At 41.2% G+C, this 16,664-nt stretch overlaps 1 protein-coding gene across 5 annotated transcripts in view; it reads right to left on the reverse strand.

Moving 5' to 3' along the window:
- Positions 1-3,204: 3,204 nt before the first annotated feature.
- Positions 3,205-16,664, reverse strand: part of LOC134673632 (diacylglycerol kinase theta) — a 77,026-nt gene continuing 63,566 nt past the window's right edge. For 3 of the 5 annotated variants that reach the window (XM_063531646.1, XM_063531634.1, XM_063531654.1), the window contains 13 exons: positions 15,961-16,104; positions 15,216-15,468; positions 14,655-14,854; positions 14,038-14,250; positions 13,277-13,411; positions 12,537-12,711; positions 11,869-12,017; positions 11,047-11,223; positions 10,567-10,693; positions 9,827-9,982; positions 9,056-9,212; positions 5,972-6,079; positions 3,205-3,543 (listed from right to left, as the gene is read on the reverse strand). In XM_063531646.1, the coding sequence (XP_063387716.1) occupies positions 3,433-3,543; positions 5,972-6,079; positions 9,056-9,212; positions 9,827-9,982; positions 10,567-10,693; positions 11,047-11,223; positions 11,869-12,017; positions 12,537-12,711; positions 13,277-13,411; positions 14,038-14,250; positions 14,655-14,854; positions 15,216-15,468; positions 15,961-16,104 (2,105 nt within the window). In that variant the 3' untranslated portion in view covers positions 3,205-3,432. Of the gene's footprint in view, positions 3,649-5,971; positions 6,080-9,055; positions 9,213-9,826; positions 9,983-10,566; positions 10,694-11,046; positions 11,224-11,868; positions 12,018-12,536; positions 12,712-13,276; positions 13,412-14,037; positions 14,251-14,654; positions 14,855-15,215; positions 15,469-15,960; positions 16,105-16,664 lie in introns of all 5 variants that reach the window. The other 2 variants (XM_063531663.1, XM_063531639.1) reach the window with 1 other exon arrangement.

Genomic DNA, 16,664 nt, shown 5'->3' on the forward strand with positions numbered 1-16,664 from the left:
TTAATCGGTCACAGACCACAGAGCAACATAGACCTACGTGCTTATGCATAAAGTTCTATTTCAGTTTTGACACTTCGGTGACGTGGCGTTCGAATGACTGCTTTTGTGTTTGACACAGCGTCGAAAAGGTTAACTTTCGATTGCTGTTTTCTATCAAAGATTATCATCTTGGCTAGGCCCCTGAAGCCCTACCGCGAACCACGTTCGATGTGTTGCCCTGTCACACTTACGAACGAATTTACAAGTGCGACAGAGAGGCAACACGCCGAACGTGGTTCGCGGTAGGCCCTCTGGCCAAAGTGACAATCAATGTGATCTTATATGAATGTCACTGACAAAGTACGAAGACACGGAAATAAAACTCTTCTATAGTACGTGTTGTGATTAAGTCGTGCTTTATAGCATGATTGTATTTATGTCCAACACAAAACATTTGTTCCTCTCTCATTTACAATACGTGCAAGTAAGGGACAGAATGTTTTATGTCAAACATAAAAGCGATCATCTAGTCTGTTGCTATTTTACTTATACATTTTTACTTGTCACTTCTAGCATAATACTAGGTTTATAGTCAAAGTGTCAAACACTTTATACTAATTTTCAAAATGTTAAGATTTTTCTAGGTTATACATTTTGTAGGCATTCATCTACTGTTGCTTGTAAATCTTAGGTATAAGGGAATGTTGAATAAAATTCATAACAAAATAATACGTTTATTAATGATGGCAAACAAAATGTGGCGTAAAAAATCCTAATATTTAGTTTTAGTTTTCATATCAAATTTTCGATACATTGCCATAAGTGCGGCGAATTCAATCAATAGATGAAAATCGTAAGGTGAGGAGAGTTCTTATGCATTCACAGTTTTTTCGAAATGGCTGGCAACATTTTTATTTTATACCTATTTAAAGGCCTCTACAGACCTCACAACAAATCGCATGCCATCTTAGCCGGCAGTGTATCTAAAATCTAATTTATTATTCGAAAAAATTTAAGGAATCGAATGGTACTCATTTACCTATTTCATATTGAAAGCTAAAAGAAAATATATCTACAATTTAAACATTTTCATGCCTTGTATTTTATTTCATTTAAAGAGCGATAGAAGGCACATTTTGTATCCATATATCCCATCAAAAACATAAATGTAAAAAAGGAGAGCCAAGTTCAATACAAAAATTATGCTTGGCTGTGGGGTTCGCCGCAAAAAGAATGGAGATTTAAATGAGTGCCAAGTTCTATGCAAAATCCAAATATGTATTTATAGGAACAAAATAACATTATAAACAAGTATTAAACTCTATTTCTTTGCTTTATTGGATACCTATAACAATTGCTGTTATTTAAAAAAAAATGCGAGATTTAAAGCAGGTTAGATTTGACTTGGCCAGTTTTCATTACATCAGTCATTTTATAAAGTTATTCAACATATATATTTTGTAATTCTGATAAAAAGTGGCCAAGCCAAATCTAACCTACTTTAAGATCTCACATTTTTTTTAAATAACAGCAATTGTTATAGGTATCCAATAAAGCAAAGAAATAGAGTTTAATACTTGTTTATAATGTTATTTTGTTCCTATAAATACATATTTGGATTTTGCATAGAACTTGGCACTCATTTAAATCTCCATTCTTTTTGCGGCGAACCCCACAGCCAAGCATAATTTTTGTATTGAACTTGGCTCTCCTTTTTTACATTTATGTTTTTGATGGGATATCAATACTTTTTGTAAAGAAAACTAGGCAGGTATTGAGATTTAATGTTTTTTCTTGTGTTTCCGCTGCATGTTTTTTACTTCTGTTCTTTGTATTAATTATGTGGTGCCGCGCGCCGCCAACGACACACCGTTGGCCGGTTGTTTAGCGCGTATTACAGGTTTTTTGTATGGGGACCCCCCCAATTTTTTAACTTTTTTTAAATTTAGATTTGTTCCTACGCTTACACACAATTACCGAGCTGGATTCCAAATTTCATCCTTCTAGGTCATCTGGAAGTAGGTTAGGTTTAGGTACTATATGTCAGTCACAATAAAAAAGAAATTTGTATGGGAACCCCCCCTATTTATTAACTTTTTTTTTGTTTTTAGATTTTTTCCTACGCTTACACACAATAACCGAGCTGGATTCCAAATTTCATCCTTCTAGGTCATCTGGAAGTAGGTTAGGTTTAGGTACTTATATGTCAGTCACAATAAAAAATGGTTTTTTTGTATGGGGACCCCCCCTATTTTATAACTTTTTTTAATTTTTAGATTTTTTCCTACGCTTTCACACAATAACTGAGCTGGATTCCAAATTTCATCCTTCTAGGTCATCTGGAAGTAGGTTAGGTTTAGGTACTTATATGTCAGTCACAATAAAAAATGGTTTTTTTGTATGGGGACCCCCCCTATTTTATAACTTTTTTTAATTTTTAGATTTTTTCCTACGCTTTCACACAATAACTGAGCTGGATTCCAAATTTCATCCTTCTAGGTCATCTGGAAGTAGGTTAGGTTTAGGTACTATAGGTATGTCAGTCAGTCTTAAAATTTACGACTTTTTGACCTTCATATCTTTATAACCGTTTGAGCTAGCTTCATGAAATTTGGGCTTCTAGATGTCCTTATGGATATAATTAAACACACGTAGTTTTATGTGTTTACGTTAAATATGTTTTGAGTTATAGAAGGGTCAAAAGTGGCACCAAGTGGTTCGTGTAATATTACACTTGGCGCTGGCTAGCCAGTTCCTTTGCTTGAACTTGGCTTGACACGCTGCCGCGTGTCTAGATCTCAATATCCCTATTAACTTTGAATTCTTTTCATGCGTGTCTGGCTTCTCTACTGGGCCCAGGAATATTATTAGCAACATAACTCTCCTTGGGCAGACGTAACTAAACTTTCTTTTTGTTGGTACAGTTGGAGAGCGCATTTTAACGTGTAAATTTACGCTCCTGAGCTCTCCATATCTAAGTACTATCGGGTGTTAAGCCTCCTCCACACTCGTGCGCGAATCGCGGCGCGAAGCCGCGAACGCGAGTGTGGCGTCGATTTTCGCAGACAGCGAAATCGACTCCACACTCGCGTTCGCGGCTTCGCCCGCGATTCACGCGCATAGTCTGGAGGGGGCTTTAAATGAAACAAACATTTTACATAAGTTAATATTTATTTTACACATTTTCAAATAATAATACAAGACTAATAAATAAAACACAAACTATAGACTATATTATAAATTTATTATTATTATATAATTTTTAATTAATATTTTTATATGTTTTTAATAATTTATTTACAATAATGTTTGATCGGCCGGGCCGACCGCGGTGGAGCGCGGCCCGCCGTGCCCGGCGGGCGTGGTGGGTGCTGCAGCGAGCGCCGGCGCGCGCGCTTGCCTTGAGCCCGAGGCAGGCGCAGGCGCTCAGATGAGGCGCTCGCTGAGCCAGATTCAGGTGTCCGGCGGCGGCGGCGGCGGCGGCGGCGGCTGCGGCGGCGGCGGCGGCATGGCCGGCTCGGTGTTGCGGCGGCGCACCTTGCCGCGCTGCTTGAGCATGCAGGCCTGCGGGGGGGGCGGGGGCGGCGTGAGGAGGGCGGGCGCGCGTCACGGGCCCGCCGCCGCGCCGGCCCCGCCGGCCCCGCGCTTGGTTTTCTTCAGCATCGTCGCCTGCACACACCAAGCGTCACCAGAGCCGAGTGCCGAGTGACGCCCGCCCTCTCGCGCCCTACGGGTGCTCCGCCCGCACCGACCCACCGACCCACCGAACAGACACTACTGTTTTCGACCTTTAAAGCCTCGCCATCTAGCCAGCGCTATGGAAAATAGTGTCGCTGCGCAGTTGCGCCGAAGTTGCGTCAAGCAGCAGCCTTAGAGTTGACTAGACGTCGACGCTCGGGAGACCCTAGTGTAGGTCTTCTTTAAAATGTTGGCTATTTTTTGTATGGAATGTTTCATTTTTCACTGCTCTGTGACATTGATCAGTCCCGCAATGTGTTTGATGACCTATGGATTCTAAACCTTTGAAAACATCCTGCTGTTGTCTATGTTCGGTGGCTCGGCTTGTAACGTGGGTACGGGCGGTCTTAGGAGAGGCTGCACGACCCAAGAAGATTGTTTTTGGGCCGCACGCGCCATGCAAAGGTTTGTGCTGCGTGAGTTTGTGCTCGGGCGTTACTCGACTCGGGAATTTTGAACTTCAAAGATTACTGACTAGGTTATTATAGGTGAATCTGATTGAATGTAGTAAATGGTAGTCTTTTAATAAGAGAGAACGGGATTTATTACTTTAAATGACTAACTTTAGTTTTGTTGCATGCCTTTTAGTAGGTATACTCCGTATGCTAAATGCACAAGTTAAAGGACAAACTTTGACTTTAAGGGCTCATTTAGACAACGCGTGAACTCGGATGCTAGTTTAGTTACATAGCGGACTATTGAGGCTTACATCCAATTCAGCCGACCGAACAAATACCGCAATGTAATTAAACTCGGATACGAGTTCCCGCACTGTCTAAATAACCCTTAAAATTAAAAACAAGACCGAAGTGATCCCATAAATGAGCTTTCAGACACTAGAATAAGCTTGCATCATAGGATAAGTACCTAATATCCTAGAAATGTGGTTTATAATAATCAAGTCAGTATTTTTCTTTGGACATATTATAGTTTATTTCCAATTAAGGCGTTCCATACTCACTTTGTGGTACGGAAGTAGGATTTAAGGTGGGATTTCACGTCGTTATATTTCAATTTATTATGAAACACAAGTGCTTGCTTATAAATAACATATTCTGGAGGCATATTCCGAAGTTAGTTGAAACTAGCGTTCCATTCTGTCCTTGTTGAAAACTGGTATTTATTAAGTTATTGCATGATCTTTATTTTTTTTACATTTAGGTTATTGGTAAGGTACTAAAACAGTCAGCTAAAAAGTCTCCGAGGGTACCTACGTACTTGTGTAATAAAACGTTTTATATTGCTTCCAGCTGTGAAAACATCGTATGAATAAGGGAACTACTACTGTACGTGAGAAAATCAACTGACCAGCATTACCCAACTTTGAAAAAAGGTAAGCAAGCCATGTGTTTCATTATTTTCAAATACTATGAAATCCCACCTCGACGAGGGCACAAAGAACGAGCACATGCAAACGTAGATGCCTACTGCATTCTACGCTACGTCAAAAATAGAACGTTTGAAATAGAATGCAGTAAACGTTAAATTTTGAAGCGTATACAGAAATAGGCTTACACATCGACTTGAAATTATTAAATAGACGTAAGGTTAGAATTCTATATTTTTGTGTATTGATTCTTTTGATCGTGTAATGCCGAAAATCATGACATCAATTATACGTAGAAACCAGCGTTAATGGCATTGGGTATTTGCAATCGTTTTAGAAATGGTTTTTTTTAAACCATTGAGTTACTTCAGTCATCTAATCTGATGAGGTTCTGTTAAAAATTGTGTAAAAACAAAAAAAAACGTAGAATAAAAAAATATTTATTGAATACTAAACCTGAATAAAATTTCTTAAACTTAGTCTAAAAGCTTACATTCATAGTTTTAACAACATTCAGCGAGTTCCGAAATCAATATTTATTATTTAGTTCACGTTCCGGATTATATTGTGTGGATTCAGTAGGTCCATATTAGGTAGGTACAAAAGTTTGCTAGGGCAGACAGTCCCGGTGAAAAGTTACTGAGAATAGTCCCCAGGTGGTATTATGAATTTAAGACTAAAAAGAGAGAGACGAGATACTTTAAGGAACCAATGCTGAAACAAGTAACCCAATGCCATGAGCGCCCGTGAGCACCAAACACATTTGTGACGTATTCCACGGGCTGTTCCGTACAAACGCCTTTTATTTCGTGTAGGTATCGGAACTTTTCGGTGTTTAATGCCGATGATTGGTTTTCTGGGCTTTTTTTTAAGAAAACTCGTGTTTGTACGGGACAGCGGTAGACTTCATGGGATGCTCCTACGTACCTTGAGCGCCGACTTAAGCACCACGACCTCGCTTGGCGCCGCCACCCACGGTTCCCCGTCCACTTGCACGGGGATCTCGCTCTTCAGGTTGATCTTTATGTGGCCACCCTGTAACGGCACGCTCATTAGTGACCCTGATCCCTACATTAACACGTTCCCTGTGCATGCATGATATGTGTAGCATTTTAGGGTACATATGATACGTGCATGCACCACTAATGATGCACGACCCCGTATAAACTTAAAGCATTGCCAAAATTTGCACGTGTGATCTACGTCTTTTTTATTTGCATGCACATACTGGCTATGAACCTTTTGACAAAAAACACGTTGCACGTGAGGACTCGAATTTCTGGTTCCTAGGTACACAGGGAACGTGTTAAGCTTTATCGCGTAATTAAAACGCCCTTTCCTCTGGCACCTGACCACCAAATAACCCCAGATCAGACACTGATAAATTCTTTTATACGTCCAGTGTCTAATCCCGCTCTAAAATTACATGTCTGACTAGGGTGGCTGTTAGACTGGTGTTCAAGCTTACATCAAATTTGCAACAATTTGTATGAATTTTAAATTCTTACTTTCGAAAGAACATTAAATATGTATTCTTCACGCAGATGGGTGGATTTCATCGCTAAATATTTCACCATACAAAATTTTAATTTTATTTTATGTTTAATTTAACACGATTCTAGCTATGTAAAGTAATAGAGGGCTGTATATTGAGGATATTTATGGTATTTATACAATCATTCGTGGCTTATATTTGGAGTTATCGCTTTCGGAAAATAAAAACGCAAGATGGTGATGACAACCATGGTATGGTAATGACTCTTTTATGGACGGTGATGACACTGCATGTACGGTAATGATGATTTGGGAACTAAATTATATATGTCCTAAAAACGTATTAAAAAAATATAAACTTTTTTTAATTGTAAGGATTTAGAACTTTAATAAACATTACAAATAACATGTTTTTGAACATAAGACTAGCTTCATTAATTATTTTCAGAAAATTATAAAAAATACATTTTATTCATATAATAAATAAATATATAACAAGTATTTGTATTGTATAATTTTAAATAATTTATATTCAGAAATATGCAATTTACGTATTTTATTTTTTTTGGGTTTTTTCAATGTTAAATCATAGTATCAATATTGTACTCTTATTATCAGTTTAAACCCGCATCTTATTTTATCTACTGCAAAACTTGATATTTATATCATATTAGAAAATTGCTGGCTTACCAATGAGCGTAATTGTTATTACGTTTTTATTTGTTAATTTGATCAATTACCTAAGTTTGTAATGTTTGTATTTTTGTTGTTTTATAAACTAACTTTAAAAATAGTTGTAATGATTTAAATCCATATATAGTTTGTTTAATAGCTAAACATTTTTATATAATCAGTGTTTTATAAGTTGTAAGATCCCTACTTTTAATGTATGTCATAAGTTACAAAATGTTAGGTATTGGGCCGAATGGGTCGGGTGACTAACAAATGGTATAATTATTAATTGCTGTAATTATATACATCAATTAATGTAATATCATCAAAAAACATAAGGCCATCTGGATAGTGAGCCAGTACCGTAGCCTATGGTCGCTTAAAACTTAATAGATGTTGCTTGTTGAAATACAATGTTTTAACACGACTAACATGCAATTACAAACTCTTAGTTGCACGATTTACATGTATTAGATTATAAAAAACAAAAACAAAATATGTTCTAAGTTCTAAGTGACCTAAATTTTGCCTACTTAGTCAACATGTTATATAAAACCTAACCATCCCTCTAGTGTGAAAGAAATAATTATATCTTTTTCTATATTTATTCTACATTTATAAGGTAGACATTATATAGTGTTAGAAGATATAGAAAACGGTTTTCAAACATACAGCTTAATATCATAGTGAATTATACCAAAATAACTTGAAAAGTTTCTGAGAACCGTCATCACCATACACATGAAATCATCACCGGTCGTCATTTTTTCCCGGTGATGATGGGTATGGTGTTGACGATTTGAGAGTTTCTTGTTTTTATTTCTAGAATGGGAATAATAGTAGTTAATGTCTTTGCCACACAATAAATTTCATGTAGTTTTCCATTCATTTCGATAATTATTTCTAATATATCATTCGTAACTTCTTTAAACCAAAGCATGACGGTGATGATGCTCTGTTGTGACAAACTACGTTTTACAAATTTGTTCGTCATATTTCTTACGATTCAATGATGTGAATTTATAGTGAAATCATTTTTTGCATTTTATACTAAAGTGAAAAATAGGGCAATGACCTTTAGCGGTATTTTGTTGTTTATACACGGAGGTAAGCTCACATTGACATAACCATGACGGAGTTGACGAATATTCGTGACAAAATTTTAAATATTTTTAAATGTACTTTCTCGGTGAAGGAATTATTGCATATTTATTCATGTGTTAAACAACAACATGGAAAAGATATAACTAAAAGAAAAATCGCAATCGTAAGATAGGTTTGCTATAATTTTCACTTCAAACAAAAAGGTTTAGATTTTTCCGGTAGACGGTGATGATTTTAGACACATGAAACATTTTATATAAAAAAAACTATTAAGTTATTGGAGATGGTAATTGAAGGGACATTAAGATTATAGTTCTTAAAAACATATAAAAAAGTTGCAACTCACACAACCCACTAGTTTTTTTTATAAAGACCGAACCATAACTTTTCGCCCGATTTTGAAATCCACCCATAACTGAACACATAACTTGATGAGCGTCATCTGTGCTTGTATGTTAGACATTTGTCTGTGTGTATATATCTGCGGACATGGGAGAGAACAATCTCACACCTGAGGATGCCAAAGACCGGGCAAAGTGGAGAAGACTGAGCAGGAAAGCGGACCCTGGCGCTAAGCCGGGAAAACGCTAGGTTGAAGGAGAGTTACCTTTTTGTTTGTTGACGGAGTGGTAAAATGCGTTACGCATTCCCCCAGCCTGGGGAGCCATGGGGGATATGTGGGACTCCCTCCTGCAGCCGCCCTCTCCTGTTGAAAGGGGGAGAGGAGGGAAGAAGAGTTACCTGCGCTATCCGCATGGCGCCTCGCATCCCCGACTGGATCTGCCCGAGGTGCACCACCCCGGTGACGCCCACCACCTCCAGCATGCCGTCCCAGTGGTTGGGCTTGCTGAACTGGTCGTCCTTCTCCGGGCCCCATGGGTTGGCGCCCGAGCCCCAGCTGAACAAGAGAGGGTTATTGTTGAACCGTTGCCTCAAAGATCAGACAGCGAAATTGGATTGTGTTGCTTGCAGATCAATCAATCTGAAGTGTAATTCATTAAGTCAGTACAAGATCTATGTAAAAGATTCTATTTTAAAGAGCAGGAGTTTTTTTGACATGACACGTCCTAACTGGACAAATTTCTGACAAAAGTTTTTCATTGGAAAAACGAATTGTAATAGACTAGGCATCCTAATCAGAAGTGAGGTCTTGGATCCAGATCGTCCTACGATTCTCTCGACCTAAATGGCGGAGTGATTACTTGTTGGGAGTGGTTTCATATCCTAGATTTGTATCCATTTTTTATTGGATGATATGAAATGATTATGTGTCGGAACATTAACCCGCAAAAGTGATGCTAATGTAAAGCAAAGTTCCGCACCAAAGTGACATTTGTGATGACACAAAACTTTAAAATTGCATTCCCGCTGCGTCAAATCGTCGAGACTTGCCCGTGCGTGTCCAGATTTTAGCATATTAATCGAGTTGTTTCTGAGCCAGTTAGGTACTTGCTTTTAGTGGCAGTAGATGGCTAGCCACCCACCGCAAGTCTAGTAGACCTGATGGAGTACCTGAGTATATTGAGAATGATGATGCCCTCGACGGCAGGTAACTCCACCTGCTTGCCGTCCACCTCCAGCCGCACCGCCTTGTGCAGGTCCTTGCACATCTTGCGACCCACCATCTTGCGCAGACCCATCTTCACGTACACACCCTTGTTACGGAGCCTGGAATTCAGAGGCATCGTAGAGTTTAGACGTCTACAGCAGAATTAAAGTAAAGATGGCGAAAATTGTCATTGCTATTCACTATCATGTTTAAGTCTAAGGATCGGTTGCACCAAACTGTTAAAGAGTTCGCAAAATTTTATTGTATCGAAAATTGCATACTCGTAGAAAACCACCGCAGCGCGCCGGGTGACGTTGATTAGTCTGTTAAATGCGGATGGTGCAACTGGCACTACACTAAGTCAAGTTCTGGAAGTGTGCAAATTTGTTTATTTTCAATATCATGCCTCATATGGAAATCTTAAATAGTATGGTTTTATAAAGATGCAGTCCTCTAGAAAATTTATCTGTAACTATTGTCTCATGGGTTTATGGAGCAGGTTTAGCAATAGAGAAAAGCTGATTGATTGAGAATTCAACGTGTTAAAATGGTGAGTGTATTCTTCTTCTCCGTCGAATTACTCTTGGCAGAGCAGTCGTGGTCACGTTAAACGACGAACGATTCTACGCCAGTTCTCCCTGGCAGAAGCTTCTCTGGCACATGTGTTAAGTGGGGTGTTGGTAAGCGTGAGTGTATTATTTACCTGCTATTGAATTTGTTGGGATTCTCCTCCCTAGCATTATGGAAGTCGAGACAGAGGTCCGCATCGATTCCGATCCCGAAGTAGTTGTTCATCACCAGGATCTGCGAGTTATCTTCGCTCTGCGACCCTGTCAAATGCAAAATATTATCATTAGTATAAACCTCTGATACAAACAGCACTCTTAACTGTCCATCTGTGGACCTTATGCCTTTTGTAATAAGGTTTACGAACTGTCAGTTGACAGTGTGGACGATGGTAGGAAGAAGAGAGGTCAATTAACATTTGGAACGAGTCAATGGAATAAAGATATAAAGCTGTCTTAGGGCGACTTGCACCATTCACTAACCCGGGGTTAACCGGTTAAACCTGGAGTTACCATGGTTACCAGTACAATTTGACACTGGGTCAACGGTTTAACCTGTTGTACCCGGATTGTGGGATGCTGCAAGTGGCGCTAAATATAATAATAGTGGAGATTACCAGGCAACTGTTTGGAGAGCTCCTTCGGCTCGTCCTGTTTGTCCTCGGGGTGGAACACCACGGTCCAGCGGTCGAGGCGGATCTCCTCCGCGTCGATGACGTCCCGCAGGAGTGACAGCGGGTCCTCGCAGCCCGTGTAGCCCGAGCCCCAGCGCAGAACGCGCGCTAGGTCGTTACCTGGAGATAACGTAAATATGCTACATGATGCAACTTTAACAAAGTGGAATGATCAGCCTGCTGAGATTTTCTCAAAGATTTTTTAAAGCGTCAGCAACTTTTTTTGCCCTCTGTTACGACAATCTTCACCATTAGACGAACTGTATGCCTGTTTGCCAACGACGTGGTAAAAACCACGACTGTGTAGTTTAGGAACCAGCGACTACTGGGAACTGGGACACTCATGGGCGATTTTGTAGAAGACGCAGATGTACAGCCGCCATCAGATATATCGGCGCGGCCGAGGTGCACCCGCAATACCAGAGGGGTTGGAAGTGGATGTAAGATACAGAATTACATCATCATTGGGCAACTTATCCATCCTTCATTTCTTTTCCTCTTTTGATATCGATGGGCCTATTTTAGTAGCCGTGGTTTAAGGCACTCGCAAACGAGCCAAACGTCATCAGCCCGACACCTTTTCGCCGCGGGCACATTACTAGTACACCTGCCATGCCTGTGGTCGCGTTTGCTACTCCCGTATTGGCTTACACAGCCACGAAAAACGTCTCCCTACCTGACACTGCTTCTATAGTCTGTAATAGAACTCGAAGGCCGATGATGAGTAGTAATGCAGTAGGCAAGTGACCTATGAAAAGAGCTCACCTGTGCCCAGGGGTACGATGGCGCAAGGAGGGTTGGAACACTGCGAGTCCTGGCCGACGTTGTCGAGGCACTGCAGCACCCAGCCGATGGTGCCGTCGCCGCCGCACACCAGGATCTTGTAGTTGGGAATGTGACGAAACACGTACAGCCTGTCAACAATTAATACTCAATATTATTATGGATTTATACGTATGGGTATTGAACCATGGGTATGAACACTGATGCTGATCTAGCGATAAGAAGTGCGGGTAAAATTCTGGCTATTCGCAAAAACAAGGGGCCAATTCTGGTAAACGTCCAGTTAATCAACCTAGAGACCGCTACAAAGACAAATCCCTCAAAGATCTGGCAGTCCGTGGGATATCCAACAGGCACGAAGTGGTGCAAAAAAGAGGAGACTGGTCATTTATATAGTGTCAGAGGCCGAGATATTTTTTGGGTCATTGAGCCCGCATTTTAGTCAGCGCAAAATCTTCCTCTGCGAGCTATGGAGAACGTTTGGGACAAGGGAGCATGAAATCAAGCCATGGCAAAGGAAGATTAGCGCTGTCCCGAAGCGCTAGAGGCGGTGCAGTCAGTGCTTCTAGTCTAAGATCTTCAAAATGGAACGAAACATAAAAAAAGATAAATGAAACATGTCAGCATTTATTTGGAAGAGTGTAACTCACCCAGGAAGCGGGCCGCCGTTCTCTAAATCGAAGACTTGGTAGGGGTTGAGGAGCTTGCGGAAGGAGTTGATGAGCTCCAGCCCCTGGCAGCCGCCGGACTTGACGTTCACGAACACCAGCAGCGGCTTCACCCCCGCCGGCACCTGCGCCGGCTCGATGCTGGGTAGCAGCATCACTGGGAAACGACAGGATGGTTCATATTTTTGCTAGTTTCACCTTCCATTAGGGCTAATTTAGACGGCGCGCGAACTCGCATGCGATTTTAGTTACATTGCGGACTGTTGGTTACGTCCAATTCAACTGACCGATCAAAACCCGCAATGTAATGAAACTCGTATGCGAGTTCTCGCATCGTCTAAATGAGCTCTTAGGCTCTCACGTGTTTTGGTCATAAAGGAAGAATTAGTATTTACGTCAAGCTAGACGATGTACAGTGCGTTTGGAATTGGGTGCAAACAAATTGTGAAGTGAACTATAGTTGTAGCCAAAATGTCATAAGTTGGTCAAAGCGAATAAGCATTGAAACGAATGAATGATTACGATGTGTTAGGAAAAATGCCCAACATCAATGATTAAATGAACCGACAATTTTTGATTGATAATTTTAAAATTATAGTTTAGAGCAAGAGATTAAGATTGAGTTCATTTTATAAGTTTAAAATACGATTGTTCCCAGACCTTGAGGTTTGAGGAAAAATTCTTTTTGCTGTTATTAAACAGACCCAAGTTGATAGACTTACCTAATAAATGCTTATCTTCATATTTGGCCTCTCTGAGAGCGTAGAGCGCGCGCACCGCTTTGCTTGCGTCCTCGTAAGTGATCACCATCGACCCGTACTCGTAGTAGATGGGACCGATCGAGGTAAACTTGTTGTCTGCAAAGAAAATAGATCATTAAAGTTAGCCCTTATTGGTGGTGCATGGTGTTTGAAAGTATACAAGTATGGCAAAAACCCCAGGATTTAATAAACTAATGATGACTCCAGTAAACTGTTGTCAATTCAGCAATTAGTTTCCAATAAACCAACCAAACGTAGCACCTATGGACAAAGTCGGCGGGCGACCTCATAACTTTTCGTTGAGAGCTGGGAGGAAGTGGATATCAACTACGCAGTACCGGACTTTGTGACGATCGATAGAAAATAATGCAGCAGTGGACGCTTATTGGTTAATAGGTACTTCTACTACCTCGTTTCGTCTTGAATGAGGGTCGCGACCACATGACGTCATTGTTTTCTGCACTAAATCTCTTCATTCTGCACTATCGCCGTCGTAACAATAGGCGCCTGTGTAGATTCTTGGCAGGCCCTTACGATGTCAGGCAACATGTGATAGGGCAATTTAGGGTCGGTTGCACCAAATCGTCTGTCACCGTTAAAACGTTCACTAAATTTTATTGCATGGGAAGTTTCATAAATCTCTGCTGCGTGACGCTGAACAGTCTGTTATCTGTGGTTGGTGCAAATGGCCCTTAATGTTTTGGAATCAGGGTAGAACTCACCGGCTCCAAGGATCTCCACGAGGATGTTCTCGTAGTTCCTCTCCGACAGGCCCGGCGGCAGCGACGCCACGAACAGCGCGAGCGTGGGCCCGTGGGGGTCGCGCCGCGGCTGCAGGTAGAAGCGCGCCAGCTCCATCCGCCGCACGGACTCGCGAGCCAGCCGGACCACGATGCGCCATGGTCGCTCCTCCTCTTCTAACACTCGCTCGGATACTAGACGGAAAAACATGATGTTAAAAATCGTCTTTGGACAATTTCTACGTGCTAAACTAATCATTTATTTATGTTGACGCGCGGTTTCGCTAGTGTCATTCGTAGTCGAGATTTTTTAAAGAGAAGCTCATAAACTATAGACAACAGATTAGGCTCATATGCCTCGGCTATGCATAGTGCTTAGGGGTGCTATAGCCGGTATCATTGTATAGCATTACCACATTGTATAACGAGTAGCAAAATTGCATAACCACTTTATGAATTAATTCCACTCATAAAGAAGGTATGTTTTTTGGGAGGATGATCTAACCTAAAGCACCGGGGTTTGGAGGGAGCTTCTAAGGTAAAATCTGTCTTAAAAATCGACGAAGAACAAAATAAAAAGATGGCTGTCTCAATCTTACCCCCGCGATCAAGCAGGATCTCAGAGCAGCGGTAGTCCTGCGTAGCCTGCGCCGGGTCGAGCCCGAAGTGTTCCAGCGCGTTCGCCATCAGATCGGCGACAGTGTGCTCGCCCCGGCACGGCACGGTGACGTACGTCTCGCCGGCGCCGGCGATCCGGCCCGGGTACACGCGGACCTCGCCGCCGCCCGTCTCTGGTTCCCTGTGGAATATGAGGATACGTTAGCTTCAGTGAATTGCGTATGGATGTGTATGTCATATAAATACCTCAGAGGTTTTTGGACTTTTTGGAAATGTACTCGATACGAGCGTGCAACTCTTGCAGGAGACTTCTTTTTCCTACTAGATCTGAGGCATACCGTGAAAAACGGTAGGGCATCTAGTCCCATTTACTTGGGGTCGGCCTTCCTTGTCCTCAATTCTCATCTAACAAGGTGCTGAACCTATTTTTTATGGACTTTATCAATCGTAGTCCATCAGATACTGGTCTTTGAGCTGATGCTTTTCATGGTTAGCAATTCCAGGGCAAGCATTTGGTCAATTCAATATAGTGGAGTACTTACTTGAAGCGCAGGAAGAGCGCCGGTCGTTTGTTCGGCAGCCTTGTTACACGCGCCAGCGGCGTTGGGTCCTTGAGCGGGGGCTCGTCGCCGGCCAGCGCGTCGGTCAGCTCGAACTGCTCGGGCTCGCGCGCCACGTGGAAGGCCCGCAGCGCCGCGGACACCAGCTCCCGCTCGTTCCAGTTGCGGCCCACCACCACGGGCCGGTACAGCCGGCGCGACCACGCTGCTTCGCCGTCGTATACCTTTACTACCTCTGTCGGGGGAGTCGCATATTTTAATCGCGTCGATATTTAAGATTGTTCAGTTTAAAAATAAATTGTTGTTTGCAAGCAGAAGGCATGCGGGTTGACTTTAGGCTTTTAGAAGACAACATTACCTTTCTAGCAACCCCACTTTTTGTTTTTCTGTTTTATAGTAGTAGAGTTAGTTTATTGTGTAAAATTGTTCTGTATCATCATGTCATCCACTCATCATATCGTAAGTAATTTAAAAAAGGGAAAAGTGACAAAGCTAGGATTTAGCAAAAGTAAACAGTGGGGTTGCCAGAGAGATGACTAGTTCAATTGTATTTTATTCACGTGTCTTCAGAAACCTTCAGTTCTTACAAGTAGTAGATTGAATTTAAGGGTTTCGGGTTAAAGCTTTCTTAAGGGTGAAAAGTCACAACCGATTATTTTCCAAAGTAAATAAACCAATTAATAACACATACACTGCTATAAAATAAAAACATCTGGCAAGGGCATACCTTCATCTCTGTCATCCGGCGTCCGATCCCGGTGTTGCTTGTGATCCGGCCGGTGGTCCTGGTCGGCCGGGGCACCGGTGGAGCCCCCGCCGGAGCCCGAGCGGCCCTCGCAGCCCGAGGAGAACTCCTCGCTAACGCTGCGCGCTGTAACCACCATGTCGCTCACATACGCCCCCCACAACCCCGTGCATAATACAATATGGATACCGGTTGTGAAAATTCTTGATGGTTGAACTTCGTCCCCTCTTTTTTTCGAAACAAAACTTGCATATCGAAGGCAGTTTTACAGTAATGTGTTATTTTTGCGAGTGATTTAAGTTAATCATTTTATTTGAATAATTTAATAGATCGAACACAATTTCGAGACTTTTCACAACACAAAAACAAAAAGACGATGATTTAATATTTAATAAAATAAATGGAGATTTTCAAAATATGACTAATCAAGTATTGTAACTTCAAAGGATGGAATTTTTAGTATTTTCAGGAACACCAAATGCACTAACATCAAAGACTAATTTAATTTGTGATAACTTTAAGCATCAGTATTTTAAATCTCAACCGGCACATATAAACAGATTCTTATTTTTGTATTTATCTGTATAATTTATCGTGATGTAAAAAAAGAGAATATTTGCATTAAATACTTTTCACTAAGTAGTTAACAGTAATGGTGTAAGGTTTAACGTAATTTAAATATTAGT

Source organism: Cydia fagiglandana, chromosome 2 (genome assembly GCF_963556715.1).
Source record: "Cydia fagiglandana chromosome 2, ilCydFagi1.1, whole genome shotgun sequence".
NCBI classification, from domain to species: Eukaryota; Metazoa; Arthropoda; class Insecta; order Lepidoptera; family Tortricidae; genus Cydia; species Cydia fagiglandana.